This window comes from Sceloporus occidentalis, unplaced genomic scaffold (genome assembly GCF_023333645.1).
Source record: "Sceloporus occidentalis isolate IW3139 unplaced genomic scaffold, rSceOcc1.0.p SCAF_4, whole genome shotgun sequence".
In the NCBI taxonomy this organism is placed as follows: Eukaryota; Metazoa; Chordata; class Lepidosauria; order Squamata; family Phrynosomatidae; genus Sceloporus; species Sceloporus occidentalis.
Window position 1 is genome coordinate 122441709 of NW_028316984.1, and position 26888 is coordinate 122468596.

Sequence of the window (26888 nt, forward strand, 5' to 3'; positions counted from 1 at the left end):
ACACTGTCATACAGCAAGGTAAGGCAGGGAATCAATGGCATCAACATACAGAACTTCATTTATCAGGGGGGAAGGCTTGACAAAAAAGGAAGGTTTTAAGCCTTTTTTAAAATGTTTCTGGGGGGTCGTCAAACGGAGCTCCTCGGGAAGGCTATGTTGAATTTGCAGCTCATAGTCCTAAGGGGTCAGAATCAGTTACAGGTTTGTTGCAATTCGCAACACCCTCATTTATGAAATTTCAGATTTACATCAGTAATCAGAGCATGAAAGATAAAAGGGGAAGGAGAAGGCAAGTGGGAGAAGTTGAAAGGCAGGACCACTGGCAAAAAATAGAAAGTAGGATGGAAGGGGAAGGAGCAGATCATTTCCCCTCTTAGAAGGGGGAAGCTGAAAGTGGAGCAGAAGGAGCAAATAGGAGGATGCAGGAGTAAGAGAGGAGAGGAAAGGAGAAGGTTGGTGTCTATGGTGTGGTGCCATTTGGTCAAGAACAGATGGATCTCCCTCCTCCAACTTCACCAATTCCTTTTAGGTTCTCCATCTCACTGTCCAGACCATTCGCTGGAGTTGGAGTTCGCAGCAGAGCGCACTTGGTCAAGGACAGAGGGATCTCCCTCCTCTGGCTGCACCTGGGCTCTCTGGTCTTTAGCCCCTTCAGTTTGGCTGAGGTAAAATATTCTCCAGACATGCCTGGGCTGTCTTCTTTCGTGGTGGAGTTGGGCATATTACACCTCACAAGACAGTTTCTGAACTGTCCCTCCCTGATTGGCTTTGGTTCAGCAGAAAACGTTAGAAAGATGAAAGTATAGAGCAAAGGCTAAAGAAACATGGTAGTTTTTTCTAGGTAGTTGCCAAGGCAGGAGAGAACAGATCAGAAATATTAAAGTCTTTTAGTAAAAGTAAAGGAACAAGCAGAAAAGGAAAAACACAGCCTACTCGTAGCCAAGGCAGGAAAAAGACTGAAGAACAGTGGGGGTTTCTCCCTCTGGTGGAGACTCCTTCAAGTCTGTTTCCCTGCCTACCAAAGCGATGAGAGGGAATCAACAAAAGTGAACTGGCAAGTGGAGGATCATGGAATAGTTAGCAAGCAGAGGGATGGCAAACCTCAGAAAAGGGCAAGGTAGCTAGAAGGCAGCCAGACATGAGCACTGGAGAAACCTTGAAAGCGGGAACAATATCAGTCAAGAATTTTGTGAAAGCTCTGGGAAGGGTTGTTTTTGCTTTTTTAGTGTATCTGATTATTGTGCAAGAGGTGTGCTGCCTCTCCTTCTGCTGTGCCCTTTGCACCTGCTGCAGAAGACAATGCAGGTGCTTCTGCCTTCCTTTCTCCTGATGTGCTTTCTCAACCTGGGAAGCGGTACAGAAAAAGAATACAGTTCATACCATATGCTTTCTATCTGATTGTTCCTCTGAAGATGAACTGTCACCTAATGGCAAACCAATTCACCCTAGCCATTCTCTCCTTGGGATCAGCAATCATTGCCTCTTTGGGGCCCTCTGGAGAATATCTGTGCATTTCTCTAGTCTGGAAAACGTAAACTCTGATATTTTATGCTTTACACCTCTTTAAAACTGGTGATAGGTTAATAAAGTTACTAATTTTGAGGCTACTTTAGCTCCACTGGAATGCATCCCCCTGGTTTCCAAAATTCCCTATGGAATTGGCGCCACACACACACACACACACCATTTACATCAGTCTCTATTTACCTCATGAGTTCAGGAGTGAAAGCTCAACATAAATTGAGACTCCCCTGTACCTTTTCAGACATAGGGTTGTATGAATACAACCTAATATCCTGATGGCATTACAAAATGTGACACTGCTGGAGAATCAGTGATTAAAAGATGTTCTACTGCTCACTAATTCAACTGACAGAAACTAATTTATTGTTCACTCTTTTTAAAATGTTAAACCAGTATTTCAGAAAGATGCTTTTGAAAAGAAATAAGCTTCCAGATATTTGCAATTTCTCAGCCATGAAAAATAACATCTCAGATTTAGACTTAAGATTGAAAGACTTACCTTCCTTACTATAATATGTTCACTCGTATTGATGATTAGAGCTTCCCTTTCCTCATCAGAATCCATCTGAACAGTATATTCTCTAGGTGCTGACCTGTAAGTACTCATTTCAAGCCTTAAAAACAAATGCAAAGTTTAAAAAATGTTACCACATTACATTAATGCTAAGCTACCATTTATCTGTTTATGCTGAACTTCCTTTGAATTACTTTGGACGTCAATCCCTTTTAGATGAACTACAGTTTCTTTAACTGTATCAGATCTTCTAATTTCTCTTCAATTAGGATGGGTAATTTCATAATAAATTTATTAAAATTTATCAAATAATGCATAGAAATTCTATAGAAAAATAAGTTCTTCATTAGCAAATAAATGGTTTTCAGTATGTGTTCCAGTCATTGCTTTGACATTTATTGGCGTGATTCAATGAATAATGGCATAAAGTCTATCTTGCTGACAGCTACTAATACTTTCCTGAAATGCAAAGCCCCAGTAAAAAAATTTAGGATGCATGCTCAGCTGGCACAGAGCAAAAAGCATGGAAAAGTTACTGTTTTGGACTGTAACCCCAGCCAGCATGGCTGCCAGAGGATTCTGGGGGTATAATCCAAAAAGGTAATACGTTCACACTTTGGCACAGGGTGACAGTAAAGCTTTGTTATGTGTAGACTCAATACATGTGACACATTAACACTGAAAAGGTGTTTGAGAGCTGCAATAAGCAATACTGTATAGTTGGGAGGAAATGGTTTGCAAATACAGAGAAAAGAAATGAAAATGTTTATGTTTGGGTCCACAGCACTGGACTTAGTAACCAATACTGAATGTCACATTTGTAAATAAATTCTAGATGGGTTCCTGTTACAAGAAAAGGCTGATTCATGAATTGTTCCAACAAAATAAAGGTCTGACTGTCAAGATCAAAACGCATTTAGATCAGACTGAAAATGTTTTCACCCATAATACTACCTTTTGATTTGTTCCTCAGATAGTCCCAAGGCCTCTTCTGCAGCCAATCGCCTGTTCCTCTCTTCCGATAGTGTTTCTGTTAGCTGAGATACAGTCTGTTGTGTCGAATCATGCTGCATTTCCATCTCTGCAAGCCTAGAGTAAACCCATGTGTTTAGTGATTCATGCAAACAAAACCAGTGAATATCCTTTGCTTTCTATATAAACTTCAAAGTGCTGGTCATGACCTATAAAGCCCTGCACGACTTGGGTCCAGACTATTTGAGAAACCGTATCTCCCCATACAAACCACCGAGAGCCCTAAGATCCTCAGGAGAAGGCTTTCTCTCAGTCCCACCACCATCGCAGGCTCATTTGGTGAGGACACGAGAGAGAGCATTCTCAGAGGCTGTTCCCACCCTGTGAAACTCCCTTCCACAGGAGGCTAGGCTAGGATGGCTCCCTCTCTGCTGGCCTTTCGCAGGCATGCAAAGACATTTTTGTTCAAGCAAGCTTTTTAAAATCATATAGGCTTGATTTTATTGGAGGATGGTGGGTTGGTTTAGATTATTTTTAACCTTGTATGTTTTAAATTTTGTATGATGTATTTTTTTTAAAAAAAACTTTTTACTGTTTTAAATGGATTATTTTAATTGTTTTTTTGAAAGTGTTGTTTTAATGTGTGTGTGTGTGTGTGTGTGTGTGTGTGTGTGTGTGTGTTGTGAGCCACCTTGGCTCTCAACTTGGGGAAAAGGCAAGATAAAAATAAATACTTAGGGGACTATATCAAAATTACTCACTTTAACAATCATAAAACTTGTTACATTTTAAATATAGAGGAATCTTTTCCTAAAGCCTAGGACTGTTATCATGATAAGGTTACTGTAGGTTATATCCCAGTCCACAAAGCATACTTTACAACATAAATGGGGAACCAACCTCTGGCTCACAGGGGAGATGCAGCCTGTGGAGAATCTACATTGGCCGAAAGTGTTTTCTTTTCTTATCATTAATAATTCTGCAGATTGGGAGGTTTTACACTGGCACTTATTCTTGAGAAGACATCATGCAGAGACTTAAGCTGCACTTTGCATGCTTAGTCGGAAAATGTCCACAATGCTAAGACTTGCATATGAGATGTCCCACTTTGCTTTGGCCTTGTCCCATGATTGTTGTCCAGTCTGCTGCTGGAGTAGGCTTCCCAAATCCCTTTTACATTGGAATTTAGCCTCCAGGACACATAAAGCTCCCTCATTTACGACAAATCAAAAGTACTACTGACCTTTTCCTGAGTTCGTTGAGTTCCATATTGTCTATTTCAACAACAACTGCAGCTCTTTCCTGGGGAGCTCCTGGAGGAACTTCTGTTTGAGGTTCACCCTAAAGACAGCAAAATTGATAATGCTATTCAGGCAAAAACTGTTCAAAATGTCAGAAACATCCAGTCTTGAATCACAACTTGGTGAAAGAATGTATATAGTTTTTATCTAAAGCATAAGTAGGCTTTGTTGAGTGGCTAGTGGTCTGTTTCTGGGGAAAATTCAAAGTGCTGTGTATGACCTATAAAGCCCTATACAGCTCAGATCCAAGTTATTTGCAGGACCAAATTGCTCATGTTTTGAGATCTGTTGTAGAAGCCCTTCTCTCTATCCCACCACCCTTGCAGGTACATCTGGAGGGAACACATGAGAGGGCCTTCTCAGTGGCTGCTTCTAGGCTCTGGAACTGTGTTTCCAGAGAGGATAGGCTGACTATTTTTATGCAGGGAAATAAAGACCTATTTGTGGAGTCGAAGGCTTTCATGTCTGGCATCCATAGCTTTGGGGGGGGGGGTGTGTGGGCTATGTGGCCATGTTCTAAAAGTTTCTTCCTGATGTTTTGCCAGCATCTTTGGCTGGCATCTTCAGAGAATGCTTGCCTGGAAAAGAGCTGGGTATATATAAACGTGTCACCGTGGGAAAGGAGAAGTGATTTGCATGTATATTGTTTTGTTGCTAGTGGCAGGCCTCAGGGTGGGAGGATATGCAAAGGAGGATTAATGTCTGCTTGATTAGTGCTCATTGTCTGCTGGGAAGCCCCTGACCCTGGGAGATTTCTCATTTGCATTTGTTGAGTCTTCAGCTTGCTGTTTTTCAGGACTGGAAGCCAAATCTTGTTTACTTTCAAGGTTTCCTCTTTCCTGTTAAAATTGTCCAAGTGTTTGTGGATTTCAATGGCTTCCCTGTGCTTCCTGACATGGTAGTTGTTGGCATGGTCCAGAATTTCAGTGTTTTCAAACAACATTTTATGTCCAGGATGGTTTATAACCTGTTCTGCTACTGCTGATTTTTCCGGCTGACCCAGTCTGCAGTGTCTCTCATGTTCCTTGATTCTTGTTTGCACACTGCATTTGGTGGTCCCTATATAGACTTGTCTGCAGCTGCATGGTATGTGATAAACTCCTGTGGCTGTGAGAGGGTCTCTCTTGTCCTTGGCTGAGCGAAGCATTTGCTGGATTTTCTTCATTGGTTTGTAAACCATTTGAAGGTTGTGTTTCCTCACCAGTTTCCCTATTCTGTCTGTGACTCCTTTGATGTATGGTAAAAATACCTTCCTTTGGGTGTTTGTTTGTCTTCCCTCGTCTGGCACTCACTATGGTTCGGGGTAAAATGGTATCCTTGTGGATCTTGGGAAGTCCATACAGTCTTGGTGGGAGAGCCTCAGATTTGCACAAACTCTGTCTTGTGGTTGGCTGAATTGAGGAGTTTTTGATCGGGGTGTTTGTTTTCCTGGTGATTTTTCCAGAGCCACTGTTCCTGTCAGCATGTTCTAGTCTTACACATCAGGGAAGGCTCTACTGTACGCAACATGTGCGTGCAATAGGTACTTGTTAGTGCAACAATGGATCACCTCTGAATTTCAACAGAAAGGTAACCCCTTGTAGTGTGAGTCACCTGAGGAAGCCAATTACATAACACAACAAATAAAAGGCATACTCTGTACTGGGATACCGCACTACAACATTGTGATAAAACAGTATCTTCCCCTATCTTATGTCCTCTGTCCTTTCTGGCTCCCTGTGGTAATGAAGGCCAGAAGAGAACCACTTGCTATTCCTTCTGTCTATACGCATTTTGTGTCTATTCTTGGACTGGAACCCATTGGAACTAAAATTAAAGCATAGCCAAGGCATACATTCCCGTCATCAGTAGAATGGGATGTAATACTGTGAGTATCCAAAACTAAGAAGACCAAAGCTCTATTTGGCTTTTAATTATTACACTGAAAGGTAAAAAGAATTTGCATCAAAAAGTTCTCCTCTTATCAGTTTCTAATGTTCTCCACAAGTATGGAAATACAAAAGTGTAGGAAATCTGAAAGTATAAAAAACAGAGAGAAGCTGGCCAAACCGGTGCTAACTGACTGACATCCAGAGGGCACTGTGATTAGTTTATATCATCTTTTAGTTGCTTGGTTACTACCTGGAAAACTGTGTCTCCTCTGAAGATAGTATTATATTGAATTGTGCTTTATTGCAGCATCTTAATAGTTATGTTCATGATCATTTTATTTCCAGTGTGATTGTGTTGTTAATACAATACTTTTAGAGATATATATTTTAGTGTAGAAAGTACCTAAGATGACTTCTCATAATGAGAATGAACAAACTGTAAGTAAATTGTGTGTTTTCTTACCTGAGCAGTACCTTGCACAGAAGCAACTTGCACTTGATATTCCCTTTCAAGCCGCAAGTAACGATTCTGCAGGTCAGTGTAACGGAGTTGATTATCCCGCAAAGTCTGTGATACAGCTTTTAGTTGGGCTGACAAAATAGCATTTTCTTCCACTGACTGCATTACCTGTAATGATATGGACTAGTAAAGTATTGAGCAACAAATTTTCTCAAAGTTATTCTGGGGGTTTTTGTTCAGTGTATGTACATGCCAGAAGGGGAAAATATTTAAGCAGTACGTAAGTTCTAGGCTTCATCTACATTATATAAATTCAGTAGGAAAACAGGAAAGTGCTGCATACAAGGTAAGTCTTTTAAACAGATTTTCCACTTAAATTTTCTCTCTCTTGTGCCACATCCCAGGGGCCTGATATGATTTCAACCTCCCCCACAAAAAACGTGGGGAGAACAGAAGAAGCTAAAAGACCCCTTTTAATTTTGACTGAACATTAGGAAGAATTAACTGTCAGCAGTAGGACAGGCTACCTGATAAGGTAGCAGACTTCCCTTTAGTGAATTATATCCAACAGAGGTTGGATGGCCACCTGCAAGGCATTCTACAGCCATGGATTTTCTGCGTGGCAGAGGTTGGATTAAATTGAGCCTTGGGGTTGTTTTAATTCTATAACGTTATGATGATCCAGCTACTTTTCTTTTGTCTGCTAACTGACTTGGACTACAAGATTGTCAAGGACCAGCTAATCCAAGATTAGGATAGCTAAAATTGGAATGAATCTAAGATTCGTTCTGGTCAGGGCTGTTGGAAATTACATAGCACTACTGTCAGCCTTGCCTGCTTTAATGTTTTTACTGACCCTGGAAGAAATGTTTGATTTATGTTAACTCAGCTCCTCTCTCAGACTGCTCGTTCTCTACTTCCTTTTTGGCTCTTTTGCTGGCAGACCTTAGTGCCAAAAACAATTGCTCTGTAAGAAAATCTCTCAGATCAGCTGGCTGAAGAGCGTTCTGCTACAACAGACTTGAGCCCAATTCTGATCCCATATTGCCAGCACATTGCTCATTTAGGATTGCACAGTTGGCTTTCCTGAATATTTCCAGGCAAGGTATTTCCTAGTATGTGCTACCTAATCATCTTAACTGGAGATGCCAAAGACTGGTAGGAATGTTAGACTAAGACCCTGGGAAAACAGAGTTTGAATCCCTGCTTGGCCATGGAAACCCACCGTGTGATCCTAGACAAGCCACACTTTCTCAGGCTTAGAGGAAGGGAGTGGCAGCCACTGTTTGAATAAATCTTACCAAGAAACTATATATGGTAACCATAGGTCATGGAGGTAACTTAAAAGTGAATAACAACAACAGTCAAGGACTGAACTCTAGACCCTGGCATGCTATGTATGTGTTCTACCACTGACCTACAGGTGTTCCCCAAATATGTAGGTGGTGTACTTTCCTCTGGAAGGCCTACTGGAACTCCATCTGCACATGGAACAGAGCATTCTTTTGTTAACTGGCTACACCAGGAAAACCAAGTAAATGTGAGCAGGTCAGCTTCTTCTGTAATATTTATGATCCTTTTCTATTGTTTCTGTACTCTTTACAGCGCTGTGTAAATCTACAGCGCTATATAAATAAAGTATAATAATAATAATAATAATAATAATATAATCCTTTTGTGTTGTTATAAAATTCAAAAATGCTTCTTCAAAGCTAGCAGGATGCTGCTATCTACACAGCAAAACACTTTAGAAAACCTAACTTTTGCTATTACGAAGGAAACTGCTATTAAAACCAAACCAGGTGCACCTGCTTTCAACTGCCTTAATAACAAGTTCACTTGAATGACAGAAAAAAATTCAACTGATTCAATAGCTATTGTCTAGGTGGGACTAACAACTGGATTTCAGTGTAAAATTGTTTAATTGTGTTTTAGCATTATAGCTTTTTGTACCCCTTTAACCATAACTCCCAGTCTGGGGGAAAGGGTGGCATAGGCAACTGTGGGAGGCCAAGGGGTTAATTTAGTTTCCAGGGGACCTTGAAGGACCACACACACACACACACCCTGGGCTCTTTTAGGTCCAGGAGAAGCCTTTCTTTCTTTTATAAGTGGATGTGATCTTGAAGCCACTTCCTATTTTTTTTGTTTATTAAAAAAGCCTCTCTTGGGTTTAAAATGGCCCAGGGGCCCAAAAATGTAACAAAAATGGCCCCACATCTCCAGAGGGCTGTGGCAAAATTATTTTGGGCCCACAAAAGGCCCTGGAGGTTGCATCATGCTCACAGACCATGCTTTGCCCATCCTGATGTAATTAATGAATTAATTACAGTTGTCCCTCAGTATTGGCTAGGGTTAGGGGAACAAGACCCCCGTGAATATGGAAAAACCACAAATAACAAAAACACTGTTTTTACCTGAGAGAACACCTCTCTAGAAATCTCTAGGTCCTCCGGTGCAACTCTGTGGTCAATGTCCAACATACACTGACCATAGAATGGCACTGGAGTAGCTACAAATGGTCTTTCAGTGCAACTTTTAGTTAAAGTTGACCACAGAGTTGCACTGGAGGACCTAGATAGTCCTAGAGAGAACATATTAATGAAATCCATGAATAATCAAATCCGCAAATATGGAGGGATGACTGTACTTCCATTATACAAGAGCTGGCCTGACAACATAGATATTGTAACGGTCAGTATCCTCCAACCGCTTCACACATTAACTTACAGTAATATTTATTTATTAACTACTGCAACTAATTTGGGCAACTTTGGAAAATTTCTTGCCATGTTGACTGTAATAAATCTATGTCTCTTCTTGTGGTTTTGTAATTATAAATATATTTTCAAAGCCCTTCTTCAATTTCTAATAATTGTACTGCTCATGTTTTCAGGGTTTTTCCACAGCCAAAGACTACATATTTGTTTCTCTCATTAAACAGATGAGGCAATATGATATTCCTTACCATAAGGATAAGGACTTTTAAAAAACATTTCCAAATTACACATTCTAATATAAACAATAGTTTTGAATGAAATGACTTAAATATGGTCCTCCAACTTTACAGGAGCATTCTTCTCCCCGTTGTTTTTTTCATGTATCCCTTAGACTCATGTTAAATACTCTATTTCACCTTATCTGCAAATTTAATACTGGACTTGGGTTATTAAAACCAAGCCCAAAGAGAAGCTTGTGTATTCAGTTTTGTGTTATTATATAACAGTAATAACTGCAATAATATTATAAAACAGTAATAACGCTTCTCTCTCACTGGTTCATAGAATAAGAAAGGAGCAATATACTGATATACTTTCCATGAACTTAAGCATTCATTTGCTAGGTGTATGGGGGAAAAGCATGGGGGAAAGTGGTTGTTGACTATTCAGCAGGAGGATTCTAAGATTTGGGTTACAAAAATATATATTTTTTCCAACCATTGGGGGAAAAGCCAAATCTTAATACGTACTGAGCAAAATGTTTATCCAGCCATTGCCTACTTCTTTACCTTTGAATTTATCTGCTGAAATCGCAGTTCTCTCTGGTGCATCTCCTGAAGGCAGCGTTGGAGTTCATTCTGAAGTTGGTTTTTCTCAGCCAGCAGTTGATTTACCTGATCAGGGATGTCTGTGCTCCCAACAAGAGTAACAGTCTCTAAGCCCTTGGACAAAGATTTAAAAAGTATAAGTGGCAAAGTTTCATAGGGTTTCTATATTTATATTACAATGTTCATTTAAAATGGTAATTTAATCTCAGATAGCAAAATAGATTAACCTGAGGTGCACACTATGTTACCTGATATATATTGTTACTTGCCACATATATATCATGCAACCTCTAAGCACTTCCAAGTTTAACCCTGTAGCCTCAAGTATACAGATCTGTCTTAGAACATCTACATAAGATTCATAAAGTAAGGATAGATATGAATTTGGATAATTTTCAAAACCAGCATTATTGGCCACACCACAGTAATCTGATACATCTGTAAACTTTTAGATGTCTTACAAGCAGTACCACTTGAATGGAATAATTAAGGATGTTTGTAGGATTCAGCTTACTGCCCTTTGCTGCCACCTGATGGTGTATGATATAAGGGCTTCATTCCCTGCTAGCTGTTACAGCTCAGAGGCTCTGGAGTGCTTTAGCCACAAATGGAAGCTGTGTGGCAGGAACACCAGTTTCTGGACTTTGGGCAAAGCTCTCTACTCTTTCTGGTTCTGAGCAGTGGGCACTTTCCCTCTGCTGGGCAAGGAACATAGGAAACTGCCTTCTACTGAGTAAGACCACTGCTTCATCTAGCCCAGTGCTGCCAAATCTGAACAGCAACAGCAGTTCTCCAAGGTGCCAAGTAAGATTCTGTCCTAGTCTTAAATAGAGACCTCTTGTATTCCCTGGTAATCTCTCATCTAAGTTCCAACCAAACCTAACTCTGCTTAGCCTCCAAAATCAGTTATGCCTGGATGTGTTCATGATGCTGTGACAATGGGGCCTCATCACAGATGCACAAAAAGCTCTTCTGTTTCTAGTTTAGTTTCTACTAGATGAAACCTTAGCAGGATCTCCAAATTTTTGCAACCTCATATTAGTTTCAGTGATGGGGAGGACTGCTATCTTGGACAGTTGACCCAAATAAATAAACTTCACTGTTGTGTCAGAAGCTTTAGTTTCAAAGTGTTTCATTGGAAGAGCCAACAAGGAAGGAAAACAAAAACAGTCAAGAAAAGAGAGAAGAAAAGAAATGGCTATGTGAGGATCAGAAGCAGCAGTAAGATTTTAAAAAGAAAAAGACTATTTGAGACCATTTTCCTTGGATGACTAAGAAAATAAATCTGCTCTTTGGCCAAGTAAAGGAAATGACAGGGCAGAGCTTACTCTAAAGGGCAACCCCCCCCCCCAAAAAAAAACCCTACCCTAGCTCTGTGATCCCTATGGAGCCTGATAAAACAGTAGAAGCCATTCTGGATAAACTCCCAAAGCAAGAGAAAAATGCACAGTTGGTCTTCCATATCCACAAATTCTGCATCCACGGATTCAAAAAGTACATCATGTTTTGCCATTTATATAAAGGCCACAATTTGCTATGCCACTGTATATAGTGTGACTTGAGCATCCATAGATTTTGGTATCCATTGGGGGTTCTCTGCAAACAAACTCGAGTAGATACTCAGAGTCCTCTATAGGTATGTTCAGCAGATTGTTTATTATTATTACTGTTTTATTTTCTTATATACCAACATTCTTCCAAAATTGGGATTCAAGGCAGCAAACAGCAGATTTAAAACAATACAATTTAAAAACAATACAACATTAAAATGTTATAAACATAAAATTTAAAAAACAAACCATTTTAAAAGTTAAAACAGTTAAAACAGAATATGTTAAAAATACAAACCTTAAAATTTCATTAGGACAACATTCCTAGCCCTTATCAGTTTGCAAAGGCCTGCCAGCACAAGAATGTCTTTTGCTGCTACTGGAAGGACAGCAGGGATGGAGCCATCCTGGCCTCCCTAGGGAAGGAGTTCCAAAGCTTGGGAGCAGCCACTGAGAAGGCCCTCTCTTATTCCCACCAAACACACCTGAGATAGTGGTGGAACAGAAAGAAGGACCTCTCCAAACAATCTCAATACTCCAGTGGACACGTACAGGGAAATATGGTCCTTCAAATAGCCTGGACCCAAGCTGTATAGGGCTTTATAGGTCAAAACCAGCACTATGAATTGTGCTCAGAAATGAACTGACAGCCAATTGAGTTGTTGCAGCAAGGGAGTTGAATGCTCCCTGTAGCCAGTTCCAGTTAACAGCCTGGCTGCAGCTCTTTGAACCAGCTGAAGTTTCTGAAGGCATCTCCAGATTTAAAAAAAAAAAAAAAAGAACAATATACCTACTTTAAGAATCACTTACAGTAATTCTGCTTATTTCTCATTAAAGGATTTTTAGGACAGCAGCTTTGGGATTTTTGTGACTTATATTAAAATGTCAGCATAAGATGTTGTACATTCTGGACAAGTTTAAAAGGTTATTTAACAAGGTTACTTTACAGGTTGTTTTACCTTGGATGGGTAGTTGCTACTAGCAGCTATAGATCTCTGAGATACTACTTCACGATGCACCTTTTGTAGTTCTGCAATCTGACGCTCCTTTTCTACAAGAGTTGACTGGAATTGATTCTGGAGTGCCTGAGATTCTGCCAGAAGATTGTTTTTTTCCATTCTAGACATAAAATATGAAGACACCATGAAAATATTTCACGACTAGTGCATGCATCCTTTTAATTTCCAAATTGGAAATGTTGCTAATTCTGTGCAGTTAGGCAATGTAATAATGTACAATGATCCAAAATAGGAGTGTGTCTGCTGTTCACAAAAGCTTTTGAGGGCTGTCAAGGTGGGGCAGAAGCATTTCCAGAAGAGAATGACTTTACCAGCAGGTTCATGTCTTCCACAGAGGTACCCAGAATGTCCTTAGAAAGATTCTGTCACTAGTGATGGCTGCAACAGCAATGGGCCCCAAGACTGGGCTTAGTAGATGGTGTTGGGCCTCTATTCTTCCCTCTTAAGAACCTAGAATTAGACCCCTTGTCTTAGGCAGGCTCAGAGCAATGCAAGTATTTCTCCTTCAATGGAAACAACAGGAGATAAAATGAGGAGAGTGGCCACCAGTGAAGCCACCACTTATTTCACACTCCCTTGAGGAGCATGCGCTAACAGGACTTTGGAAGAGACAGGTGACCTATCATTTCTGTTCACTCCTCTCATTTAGCAATACAGTATATGATGTATATGTATATGTCATTGGTGATAGTAGCAGTGTCAAGACATAACAAGTTAATTTTGCTTCCCCAAATATATAAATGAGTATTCATGCCAGCCACAACTGAAAGCGTAAACTAAAAATGGCAGCATTACCACAATGCACTCTCTCTTCAATTTTTCCTTCTTATGCATGGTTAACATTAAGTTACTCATTCATGACATTTTTAACTGAACTTCAAGGAATTTTGAGCAAAATAAGTGCTCTCTCCTAATTTTATTCTCACAACAACCCTGCAAAGTAAGTCAGGTCATTGTTACCATCTTTACTGATCTCCTATCTTTTCCCCAAAGCCAAGACTCAAGGCAACTTACAAAAATTAAAGCACATGTAACAAAGATAAAAATACAAAAGATCAACATTAAAGTAGAATTAAACTATTAACAATAAGAATTTAAATTTAAAACTTAAAACATGCAATTAAAATATTAAAAAGCAGCACAATTAAAACAGTAAAACACACTCTTAAAATCAGTGCTCAAAAGCCTGCTGGAATGAAGAAGTCTTTGACTGCTGATGGAAGGACAGCAAGGAGAGGGCCATGCTAGCTGTCCTAGGAATGGGGTTCTAAGTGCCCATGGATCTCATTTTGGGAGAAACGGGATGTAAATTAAGCAAACAAACAAATAAATAAGGGCAGCCACTGAGAAGCCCCTATTAAATGGCCCCAATGCCTATGAAGGGGATGTGATCCAAACACCAGCATCTTCTGAGACTCTCTAAAAGAGAATCCATTTTAATATTGTTGTAGTTTAGCTCCTTTTTAACCATCACTTTTGTAAGTTTTAATTGTACTATGTTTTTAGACTATAAACCGCTTTGAATCCCAATTTTGGGGTGAAAGTGGAATACAAATAAAATTTCATCTAACCTCATCTGAAAATTCTTTGTACATCCCCTCTAGTTTCTTTAGACATCTCTCACTTTTCTTCTTTATTAGAATTGTTTGTAACTGCACCTTCAATATCTCACCTTTTAAGAAATATCCATGCATCATGAACTCCCTTTTCTTTTAACATTTTTGACCAGGTGATCTCATTCAGTATTTCCCTACTCACAGTGAAATCAGCTTTCTTAAAATTCCAGATCGAATGTTTGATTATGACTGGCTTCCCCTTTCTTCTATATAACAAATGTCAAGAGGGCATGGTCATTCCTATTCAAGGATCCTATTACTTCACCGGACAACCAGTGCATCTCTCTTGGTTAGGATTAAATCCAGAACAGCGGATCTTTTTGTTGCCTCCTCCACATTTTGTACAATGAAATGGTCTGTAAGGCTTGTAAGGAATTTGTTGGATGTTACATTCTTGGCCAAGTTGACTTCCAACAAATATCAGGATGGCTGAAGTCTCCCATTACTACTATAAATTCTGTTCATAGCCTGCTCCCATCCTTCCTGATCGCCAACGTTGCATTTTAGGATTTCTAGCATGTAACATTTTTCACAGACATCAATACTCATACTTGTGCCACATTAGTTAGTAGACAAATTTCACACACAAGCACATACAAATATTCTTTAGTTATAATGAGTAAGTATAGTGCGATCTTATCATTTATAAAAAGGAACATTCATAAAGCTTTTTACAGCTCAAGCTGATAATCCACATTACCGCAAGCCAGCTAGTTCATTTTGGTATGAGGTTCTTTCTTTCTCAGATTCTTCTTGGAAAGTTTTTTTCTGGTTCAAGTTTCTCTCAAGATCATCCACTTTGGCTTTCAGTTTTGCTATTTCAGCTGCTGCAACATTAGCTCCTTCTTTTACCTATGGAAAAGGAAGTGTTAATAAAAACCAGGCTTATTTAGCTTAAAGATGATGACTGCTGGCCCATACAGACAGGCCAAAATAAAGCTGCTTCGGGTCACTTTGGAGGTATGCTGTTTAAATTATGCATGAGGCCTAAGGGGCCAGAAACTGTGCCAAAGCAGTTTTGGCACAGCTTCTGTCCTCTTAAGATGCATGTGTCATTTAAAGAGCATACCTCCAAAGTGACCCGAAGCAGTTTTATTTTGGCCTGTCTGTCTGGGGCCATAGTTTCCTAATGTCTTCTGATAATATTTATGGATATAATTCTGGTTTTACTTATTCAGCCAGTAACTTTAAACCTATCCAATCTGAAAAGAAGGGAAATACATGAATAACGTAATCCTATACAAAGATGTAATCTCCATACTTAAAATAAAAATAAATTTAAAATAAAAGGACATACTCCCCAGTAAGTATACACAGGACTGTAGCTGTTGCTTTTGTATATTTGCATCAGTAACTATTAAGATATCTCACCTAACAGAACTTACCAGTCTGTCCCTATCCACCTGAAGAGTCTCCAAATTATGCTTAAGAGAACTAATCTCACTTGTGTTGTCAGAAGCTGAACTTGTGCCCTGTTTAAATTCATGAGCTAATCTCAGCTTGCGGAGTTCCTGCAGAAGTCTTTCTCTGTCGTCTTGAAGACTGGCCATAGCCTTAGAAAAGGCATCCATCTGCTGAGCATAATTCTCACATTCAGAGGAGAGTCTGCTAATTTCAAGATCTCGAGTGTTTAATAGCTTACACAGGTTTTCAAGTTCATCAGTAAGCTGGTCAAGAGTGATTTTGCTTTTAGCTTCTGGTGACGCCTGGTTCCAAAGAGCATTTTCTTTGAGCACACTGAATAAATTTGATTTGACATCACTGAGCTCAGTTTCAAGTTTGTTGGCTCTTCTTTTTTCCAATCCAAGCTCAGAAATATATTTGCTCTGAAGTACCTTGAAGTCCTCTATTAACCTCTCCCTATCATCCTGGAGAGCCGTCATAGATTTTCCAAAAGACTCAATTTGGGACTGTAGTTCTTTATTCTGAAACTGAATTTCCAACAGTCTCTTTTGTGGTGATTCAACAGTGTCGTTCTCCGGTAACTTAGGATCCAGCTCTGTACCTTTTGTACTTTTGCCAGCCATTTTCTGGAGCTCTTGTAACCTTCTTTCCAGCTTTTCTTCAAGCTGGTGGTTGACCAAAAATCCTTTGTTCTGATCAAATCTTTCTCCCTCCTGGTGTGGGTACTTCTGTCTGGATTCAGAAGCTAACCTCTCTTTGTTTATGGAAGCAATCACAATCTCCAAGTCGTGAGCTTTGGATGCTAATTTTATATTTTCCAGTTTCAAAGATTCTATGTTCTCATCCTGTAATTTCACAGTCAGCTGCATCTCTTTCAGTTTTTTCTGAAGTTCTAGTTTTTCCTGTTCAAGGATCTTAATGCTTTCCAATTTCTGTGTAAGTAATTCTTTCAACTGATTGTCTTTTAGTGACAGAACTTGATTCAGATCTTCCCTGTACTTTATAAGCTGTGCAGTGAGCATTGCATTTTCAGAATGAAGATCATCTATTTCATTCCGTAGCTTCCTTAGTTCTTGCTTTAATATTCTGCTTTCATTATTACTGTCTGCTACAAGTCTCTCTTTCTCATATAAAGCAAGTCTGTGCTCACATTCTAGATTTTTATGTTTCAAAATCAGGGAATCCCTGTCATTCTGAAGAGAGGACATTGCCTTTTTAAAGGCCTCCATTGCACTGGCAGTCTCAGCCTTATCTTGAACTGCTTTTTCAGCTTTTCTTTGAAGATTTTTCAACTCATTTTTAATCTTTTGGCAAGTTTCATCAGATTGCCCTTTAGCCACCTGCAGAGACTTTATCTGCTGCTCATAATCTGAAACCTGCTGTCTATGCTGAGCTTGTATCTGAGCAAGATAGCCTGAAATTTCTGTATCTTTTGAGGAAATCAGAAGTGAAATCTCTGTATCTTTCTTATTCAGCATGGCTTTCACATGATCAGAAATGGCAACTTGTTTTTCCAATTCAGCTTGTATCTCGCTTTTTTCCAAAAGAAGCTGCTGCACTTCCTGATCTTTTCTTGTCAAATTATTTGTCAGTGCTTCCATCTCATTTTCTGTAGGTTTATTTTTTATCAGAAGGTCAAGAGACTTTTTCTCATTGATCAGTGTCTGCACAAAATCTTCTTTTAACTTCAGAGCAGTAGCCAGTTCATGCTGCCTGTTCTGCAGAATGACATTTTCTGCCTTTATTCTGGAAAGCTCATTGAAACGGTGTGAGTCAACAGATGTTTGCTTTGGGTTCTTAGGTTCTTCTAGGACAGAACTTTTGAGTTCTAGTTCTTGAATTCGAGACATGTGCACCTTTATTTCTTCTTGTAAAGATGCTATTGTTAGATTACGGGCTTCAATCTGTTGCTGCTTATTTTCAATCACCTCTTTGAACTGCTTTTCCCAGATTTTCATTTCACCAATGACTCTGTCTCTGTCATTTTGAAGGGATGACATACACTTGGCAAAAGCACCCAATCTGGCTAAGGCATCATTCAGTTCACTTTGAAGGCTCTTATTCTGAGTATCCCTTATTCCAATTTCTACTTGTAACTGACGGTGTTCACCAAGGATTCTTTCTTTCTCTCTTTGTAGGGCATTGTATTTTTCTTCTGAGCTGAGCCATTCTTTTTGCCAAGTTACTTTAAGGTGCTGAAGGTCAGATTCCAGTTGGATTTCATATTCTTTTTTCTGATTTAATACTTGGTTTTCTTTCTCTTTAAGTTCTATCTTACTATTTAGGTTCTCACTTGTTAATTCCTCTATTTCAGCTTTAGACTGATCCAACAAACCTTTTTGCAAAGACAGCTTTTCAGTTAGTTTCTGTATTTCTTCATTTGATTTAGTAAGTTTTTCTTCTGCATTGTTTAAACTTTTCTCAAATTTTTCACTCTTTGATTGTGACAATTTCACAGATTTTTCTAAATCCAAAATCATCTCCTGGTAGTTAATAGAATCCTTTTGCAATTGGTTGATCTCTTGTTGTTTTTCCTTTAGAAGCTCTTGCAATTCTTTTGTTTTGTTTTTTGTTCCATTATTGTCCCTTTGAGCAGATTTCACTTTTTCTTCAAATACTCTGACAAGATGTAGTTGTTGTTCTTCTTTCTCTCTAATTGTACTGCATTTCTCATTTTTTAAATCATCCAACTGCTGTGTGAGCAAGCTGATTTGAATTTGCTTGGCTTTCAATTTGTCTGTTGTTTGATCCAATTTTTTAATGTGATTAAGCAATTCTGTCTCCAAAAATTCTCTCTCATTTTTCACTTTATAAGACGTTTCTTGAACATTTTCTAATTCTTCCTGTAAAAGACATTTGTCATCTTCTAATATCTTAATTCTTTCACCCAAGCTTATTATTTCCTCATTAAAACTTTTACAATCATTTTCTAACTTTGATAATGACTTCTCTTTCTGACACAGAGATTCTTCAGCATCTCTTAACTTTTCTGACATATTTTTATTCTCTTGCTTTAAGGTCAGTACAGCTTTCTCCTTTTCTGAGATCCCTTCATTTAACAAATTAATGTGATTTAATAATGACTCCCTCTCATTAAGAGAATCATTGATCTTAGATTCTGCATCAAGCTTGGCCAATTCCAACTGTGCTTGGAGGTCCCTCAAAGCAGATTTTGTTACAGTGAAATCTTTAGAAAGGACCTCACTTTCCTTTTGATTTTTCTCTAGGCTCTGTGTTAAGGTCTCAGAAAGGTCTCTTAATTGCTTATTTTCCTCTGTTAGTTGTTTGATCTGAAGCACAGATTGGTCAATATTTTTCTGATATTCCTCCAAGCACAAATTGTGCTCAGAAGCCTGCTTTTCTGCTTCAATCTGCAACTCCTTGATTTCCTTCTGTTTAGATTCTGCTAACTGCTTTAGCTGTTCTTTCACATGTATGTTTTCATCAGTTGCTTTTTGAAGCAGCTTCTCAACTTCCTCTTTCTCAACTTCTCTCTCTTTCACCCTGTGGAGCACATTCTGCTTTTCTTTTCTAGTGACATCAATAATGTGCCTCATTTCTGCTATTTTACTACTAATATTTTCATAAGCCTGAAGCAGTGACTCATACTCCTGCTTTAATTCACTGTGTTTAGCTTTCCAACTTGTTAATTCAACTGTCTGAGAATCTTTTAAGGAATTCAGCTGAAAAGAAAATGCTTCCTTCTCTTGAACTATTGTTTCCATAGTAGATTTTAGACTTTCACATGCAGCAGTTAAGTTTTCATTTTCAATTAACAACCTAGCATTTTCTGTCATGAGTGTCTCCTCTTTATACAATGTAGGAGTCTGTTGTTGTTGTTCTCTGTTTAGCTGAGATACCAGAAGTCCAAGGTCTTGGGTCTTTCCAATCAGTTCTTTGTTTTCCTGTATTAGTGATTCCATTTTCTCTTTTAGAATTTTGTTTTCTTTCAGAGCTTCTTTACGTGATATTAAAGCCGCTTGGAGCTTCCTTTGAAGTCGCTCCTTACTCTTTTCTTCCGCATCATCTTTCTGTCCTCTGTCTTCTTTCTTTCCCATCTGTGCAAGAGTCATTGTTGCTGGTGCTTGATCTGTCCTTTCTCTTAAAGTCATTCTTCCAGTACAAGTGGCATCTAGTGATTCTTTTTCTATAGGAGAGACATCTAACAATGGAGTGACACCCTCTGTGTCTCGAACACTGTTCTGTAATACATTATCTGAACACAGCCACAAACCAGAATTCTCTTCACTGTCTTTTACATATACTGCCAACTTTTTGCCTGAATTAGATACTGGTAAAACCTTCTCACGTAGCATGTTTAGCTCTTTCAGTAGTTCCTTGTTTTCCTCACTGGCATGTCTTAGCTCCTCTTTTATATTGAGTAAATCTGCATTTGACATTTGAAGACTGTTTATGAACTCGTCTTTCTCTTGCCTCATTTTTCCAAAGGCTATTTTGAAATGTGCTGCTTCTTCTCGACTATCCTCTAAACTTTGTTGCAACTGTGAAACTTCTTTCATTATTTCCTTTCCATGATCAAGCTTGCCTTTGAGATCCTTAAGGGAATTATTTAAATTCCTAATCTCGTCATCTTTTTCTAACATCTGTGCGTTGGCTTGTTGAATATCATGCTTCATGTTTTCAATTTCTTTCAGAGTGAACAGATGATCTTCTTCTGTTTTCTTAATATTTTTTTCATTATTTACACTGTTAATCATAGCCTTAACATCTATCAGTTCATTTTTATATATTTCCAATTGTTGCTGAAGCTGACTTCTCTCAAGCAGCATATTGTCTTTGTCTTTCTTATATTGCTGTTCCAGTTGTTCAACAGAGATTTTCAGTTTTTCTGCCTCTTGTTCCTTTCTATTAAGTTCAAATGACTTCTCTTTTAATTCTTCTTGAAACTTTTCTTTTTCCTTCATTAGTTTCATGCAGTTATTATGACATTTCACCATCTCATCCTCCTCTCTGACCACCATTTTACTTATCATATTCTCCGATTCTTCTTTCATAGCATGACCCTTTTCATTTAGCTTCTCTGGCTCCATGGCATTCTTTGGAATATTTTCACTGTGATGCAGAGCTTCAGAAGACTCTAATGTTTTCTGAAGAGAGCATAAAAGCAACAGATTTGAATCAAATTCCTCACACTTTTTCTGATAAACTACCTGGAGTGCTTTATATTCTGTTTGTATGATTTCAAAGTCTTTTGTTATTTCATCAACATTTGCTAATAGTGCATCACGTTCCTCCTTTAGTTTTTGAATATTTTTAGTACTTTCTTTACGGGCCACAAGCAGTGCCTGAACTTTCTTTTGCAAGGTTTCCTTTTCTTTCTGCAAGTGATTTATTTCACTAAGGAGATGTGTACTGTTATTGCAAGAGCCTCCAGCATTTAATGTATCTTCTGACCCATTCATTTGCTTAAATGCTTCTTCCTTCTTTGCTATATCAGCTTTGAGATTTTCTATGGTTAAGAAAAGCTGAGAACATTCCTCTCTATAACCTCTTTCTCTTTCAGTGAGCTCAGACTGTTTTTGCTGAAGAAGACAATCTTTCTCCTGCAGACATATTAAATTCTTATCAAATATGATATTTTGCTCAGCAAGGGCAACTTTTAATTCTGTAACATTCTTCTGTAATTCCTCCATGTATACTGTCTTTGTGGATAACATTTCACTTATGTCACATATTTTGGCATCTTTTTCTAACAATTGCTCCTTCAGCTCTACAAGCTGGGATTCAATATTTCTGTTGAGAGCTTCAGCACTTTTAACCTGCTTTGTTAATTCATGAATCTGCTCCAGTAAGCCTTGTGTTTTCTTACACTCTCTTTCTGTAGATTCCTGATTAGTTTTTTCAAGAATCTCTATTTTCTGCATTAAATCCTTTCTTATTATCAAAGCTGCCTGAAGCTTCTTTTTCAGATTATCTTTTTCCTGACTTAATTTTTCCAAAGTAACATTTATTTGTGCCTTCTCATCCAGTAAGTCTTTAATTGTACCTTCCTTGTCAGTTAATATAATTTGACCAAGATCACGTTCTTTTTCATATTGTTCTACTTGTTGTGATAATAAGTTTGCCTCTTCTGTCATGCTGGTTTGAATAGCTTCTAGTTGCTGTAGTTTGACAGTAAGCACATTTTTTTCTTCAGAAAATTTTACCATCTCATTAGATAAAGATTCCATGACTTGAGTAACTGCACAATCCTTTTCTTTCAGTTGCTGGCTTAGAGTAGAAATTAAATCCTTCTGTTGGTTAGTTTGAGAAATTAAATTTTCTACCATCTGGCTTTTGTACTGTAGTTCTTCTGAAAGTTTTTCTTCTTTTTGACATTGTGCATTTAATATTGTGCGATTGTTTTCACATTCTTTTTCTAATTTATCACACTTTTCTTGGAGAACACTAACCCTTTTCTTCATCTCTGTTAATGCAATGTTCCTTTCTTCACAAAGAGACTGTTGCTTATATAATGCCTCCTTAGCATTACTCAGTTCATTTGATAAACATTCCAGCTTTGATTGGTCAGTATCTCTAACCATCTCCAAGTGATTCTGTATCTGCTTGTTCTCCTCCCTCAGGGACTGCATACTTTCTAGCTGATTATTCAAGTGCTGTATCTCTCTCTCTCTGTCTAGAAGGGCTTGCTGTAGTGCCATTGTTTCAGCTTCTTTGTTAAGAATATCATCTATCAGGGTAGATAATTTTTCCAATATAGTCTTACTTTCAGTTACTTGCTGACCAGCTTCACTATCACTTTCTTTGATGAAATACCTACTATGTGATAATGCACACAAGTACCTGGTAAGTTCTTTTTTAACCATGTCCTGTTCTTGTTGCAAAGACTGAATCTGAGCATCTTTGGATTTCAGTTCCCTTTCTGAATTGCTCAGTTGCATAAGATTAATTTCATCTTGTTGTGTTGCCCTACCAAGTTCTGTAACCCATTTGTTTTCTGACTCAAGGAGATTTTGTTCTAGCTTTTGAACCTTAAGCTTTAATTCATCAACTTCTTCACCCTTTACACTAACCTTCATTTGCAACTGCTCTCGCTCATTCTCCAACTGCAAAGTGATGGCATGTAGATGCATTCGTGATTCATTCTCACTGCTTTTGAATTTTTCACAAAGTTCTTCTAGTTCTTTTGCTTTCTGCTGTAATTGGTTCTGGATGTTTACCAGTTGTTTGTTTTCCACGCTTAACTTATCAAAGTTCTCCTGTAAAATAGTGTTCTCCTTCCTTAAAGACTCTACCTGTTTTTCAAGCTTATCTGTTAAAAGTATATAGTCATGGCATTCTTGAGATTTAGAATTTACCACACTGAGCTCAGAATTTAAGTATTCAATATGCGTAGCCTGCTGGGTGCATTTTTCCTGCAAAACCTGTAGCTCCCTCTCTCTGAGTTGAACATTCTGCTGCCACAGTTCAACTTGTTCCAATGTTTTCTGGTACTCTGATTTGACATATTCCAGTTCAGCTGACAAAGAGTCAAGTTTCTTTTGACTAATGGCAATATTTTCATCCTTTTCTTGCAAATGTTTTTTAAGTGTAACAGAGTTCTTTCCTAGCTCTTCTCTAAGTTTCTCGATCTCGTTAGTAAGACTCTGAACATTGCTTTCTGCTTGTTGCACACTCAAATCTTTCTGATCTAACGAATGAAGCAATTCAGAAATTAATTCCTCCTTTTTACTCAAAGTAGCACTGAGTTCATTTCTTTGTTCATACTGAGCAGCAAATTTATCCTGAAGTGACAAGAAAGCACTCTCTTTTTCCTGTGCTAGTTCTTTTGACTTTTGGATTTCTTGGGTCATTTCATTTATCTGACCATAAAGCTGAGAAATTAGCTGCAATCTTTCTTCATTTGCTTTTAGTTCTTCTCTTAATTTTTCCACAAGACAGGCATTATCCAAAAGATAAACTTCTTTTTCTGATAGGGCCTGTTTAATATTGTTTATGACATGTGTCTGATCACTTAGTTCTTTTTTTAGATTCAAATTTGATTCTTCCAATACTCTAACTTGCTTCCTCGACATCTCACATTCAGTTTCTTTGTCTTGAAGTTCAACCTTCAATTTATTATTAAGCAATAAACTATCATTCACCACCGTTTCCTTCTCAAAAACGACTGCTCTTAACTGTTCTGCTTCTGTGATCAATGACTGTACATGTTTCTGCTGCACAGAGGAAGACTCAGAAATACAGGCTTGCAAATTAACACATTCCTTCTCCTTTTCTTTTAAAATGTTATCTTTCTGTGTAATTGACTTACTTAACTCTTCAGACTTTTTGGTCATATTTTCAATCTGACTCTGAAGGTCAGAAATTATTTCCATATTCTCAGACAGTTGAACTCTAAGCAAATCAGATTCCTCGCATTTATTTTTAAGCAATTTTAGCTCTTGAGTTTGCTTTTTCAATTCATTTTCTTTTTCTTGCACTTCTTGCCTAAGTGTATCAACCTCACAATCTAAAGTCTGTACTTGGCTTTGCAAATCTGAAACCATTTGCAAATGCTTCTTTTTGCGTACATCTTTATTTTCTTTCATTTGCTGAATCATAGATTCCTTTTGGGAAAGGAGGGTCTCGTTAGCATGAAAATTGCCTTTTAAAGTTTTTATTTCACTGATTAAGGTATCAATTTGGTCTGTAAAAGCTAAAGCACTGTGACTTTGCTGAGACAACTGTGCATTCAGGGGAACTACACCCTCACACTTTTTCACCAATGTAGCATTTATTGTTTCAATATCCACTTTCAGCTTTTCATTTTCTAATTTCAACATGTGAGCTTCATGTTTTGTAGACACAATTTCACTCTGATGTTGTGTTAACTGATGCTGGAAAACATCACACTCACTTGATTTTGCACTGCAAATAGCCAAAGCATTGTCCTTTTCACACTTCAAAACATCTACTTCTTTGACTAATAGCACTATCTGATCACTTAATGCTGTACACTCTTCCATTTTCTTGGCAAGCTGCCTCTGAATTTCCTCAAGCTCTAGTCTTTGAGATAACACAACAAAGTCTTTTTCTTCAAGCTGATGATACAACTTGGTGCCTTCACCTCGAAGTCTTTCTACCTCTCTCTCTAATTCTACCATACCAAGTTGTTTTTCTTTTAATTGTTTAAGTAAAGTATCATTATCCTTGTTTTTTTCATCTAGAGATTTGCTTTTTACCCCAAGCTCCATTTCTATGTTCTGAACCTGTTTCTGTAGTGATGATACTTTTTTTTCCTCCTGACTAAGCTGTTGAGCCATTGCATTATTCTCTGACTCTTTCTGGCTCAGCAGTCCTTCTTTTTCCAGCACTCTGTTTCTAGCATCTTGCAGCTGAATGCTAAAAGATTGCATTTCTTCACGTAACAGCTCCATCAGCTCTCTGCTTTTAGAAAGCTGATCAGCTAACACATCACACTCCTTTTGTTTCTCCAGTAACTGGTCTGTGACTGAATTTTCTTTTTGTTTCACAAGGCTTGAAAGTTCTTCAACCTTGTTTCTTAGTGTCTCTTTATCATGATCTATTTCTGAAAGTATTTTTTGGTGCTCAGTGGCAGTGGCAGACATCTTACTCTCCATTTCAGCCATAGACTGAGCACGCTTCAACAGTTCGCATTCTTTCACATCCAGTAATTTAGATAAACTCTCATTCTCACTGATTAACTGCTGCTTCTCCCTCTCCATGATATGCACCTCACTGCTGAGATCTTCAATAGCTTTAAGCTGACCCACAAAATCTTTTTCCTTTTGCTCAAGAGCTGCCTGCAACTGGCTGTTAGTCAGAATGCTAGTCTGTCTTTCTGTTTCCATCCTACTAATTATTTCACATTTCTCATGCAGCTTACTATTAACTTCTGTTAACTTCTCTTCCTTATTACCCAGCTCCTCAACTAACTTGAATTTTTCCTTCTCACTCTGCTGCTCTACAGTTTTAAGCTTATCCTTTAATGAAATTATTATCTCTTTTTTTTCCTGTAAAGACTTTTTGGCAATTTCTAGATGCTCGGTATGTTCAGCAAGCTGCCTGGATAAGTTAGATAACTCTTCATCTTTTTTAGCCTTTTCTGAAGTTAGTTGATTGTACAAATCTTTCACTGATTTCAGTTCATTCTCAAAACTTTGTTCTTTGCTCTCTCTCTCTTTAAGCAAGGTATTCAATTTTTCCTTGGCAGAGATATGTTCATCAAGCTGGGATTTGAGATGCTCCATTTCCTCCTTATATTTTCTCTCTGTTTCATGCAACTTCTCGGTTAATTTACTTATTTGTTCTTTAAGCAAATTAATTTGTGACTCGCACTCCGTGAGCTTGTTGGTATAAGTAATATCATGGGCCTTGATTTCCAAATTAAGTTCTTTTATTGTTTTGCTGGACTCTTTGATTTGCCTAACCAATTCTTCATTTTCTTTGGTTTTGGCTTCATTTTCAACTTTCACCTTTGCCAACTCTGATTCCATTGTACTTAGCTGATCAGAAAGTCCTGAAATCTTTGTGCTTGCATCCTTCACATCAGCAGTTTGTACATCTTTCAGCAACTGTGCTTCTCTTTCAGCCCTGGACAGAGCTTCTTCCATATCTCTTATTTCATCATCTTTGCACTTGATCTGACATTTCAGAATGTTAATCTGTTCAGAATACTCAGTCATACTGGAAGAAAGAGCAGAAATTTCTTTGTCTTTTTCAGCTAGAACTTCTTTGAGGTTGTCAATTTCTCTTTCCCGTCTCTGGAGGTCCTGAATAAGTTGAGATCTCTCTTCTAAGTGAGTTGTGTTTAATCTGTCAAGTTCTTCATTTGTCTGTTCAAGGTCTAGTCGCATTAGTTCTACTGCAGAATCCTGCTTCATAATCTGGAAACAAAAATAAATGGCACAGTTTAAGCATTCACTGAATAATCTGGCCTATGGCTGGGACACAAAAAAAAAATACTTAGGCTACCCACAGCACATGGTGAAAAAAGGACTTTTCCTCCTACTCTTAGATGACTGACTTCCCCCTCTGCATGTCATATACTGCTTCTTAAATAATAATGTTCTTGGAAGTGGACAGGGCTATCCAAAAACACTTCTACAAGATTCCAAATTTTGCACTGTGTGGATGCAGAACAACCTAT

General features: G+C 38.2%; 1 protein-coding gene across 1 annotated transcript in view; it reads right to left on the minus strand.

Moving 5' to 3' along the window:
* The window catches only part of LOC149314570 (uncharacterized), a 69377-nt gene that overhangs the window by 1117 nt on the left and 41372 nt on the right, over positions 1–26888 (minus strand). The window contains exons 21-28 of the mRNA XM_089521407.1: positions 15760–26625; positions 15075–15226; positions 12699–12858; positions 10151–10303; positions 6646–6810; positions 4254–4351; positions 2993–3127; positions 2024–2138 (exon numbers count right to left, since the gene is read on the minus strand). Coding sequence (XP_089377533.1) covers positions 2024–2138; positions 2993–3127; positions 4254–4351; positions 6646–6810; positions 10151–10303; positions 12699–12858; positions 15075–15226; positions 15760–26625 — 11844 coding nt within the window. The remainder of the gene's footprint in view (positions 1–2023; positions 2139–2992; positions 3128–4253; positions 4352–6645; positions 6811–10150; positions 10304–12698; positions 12859–15074; positions 15227–15759; positions 26626–26888) is intronic.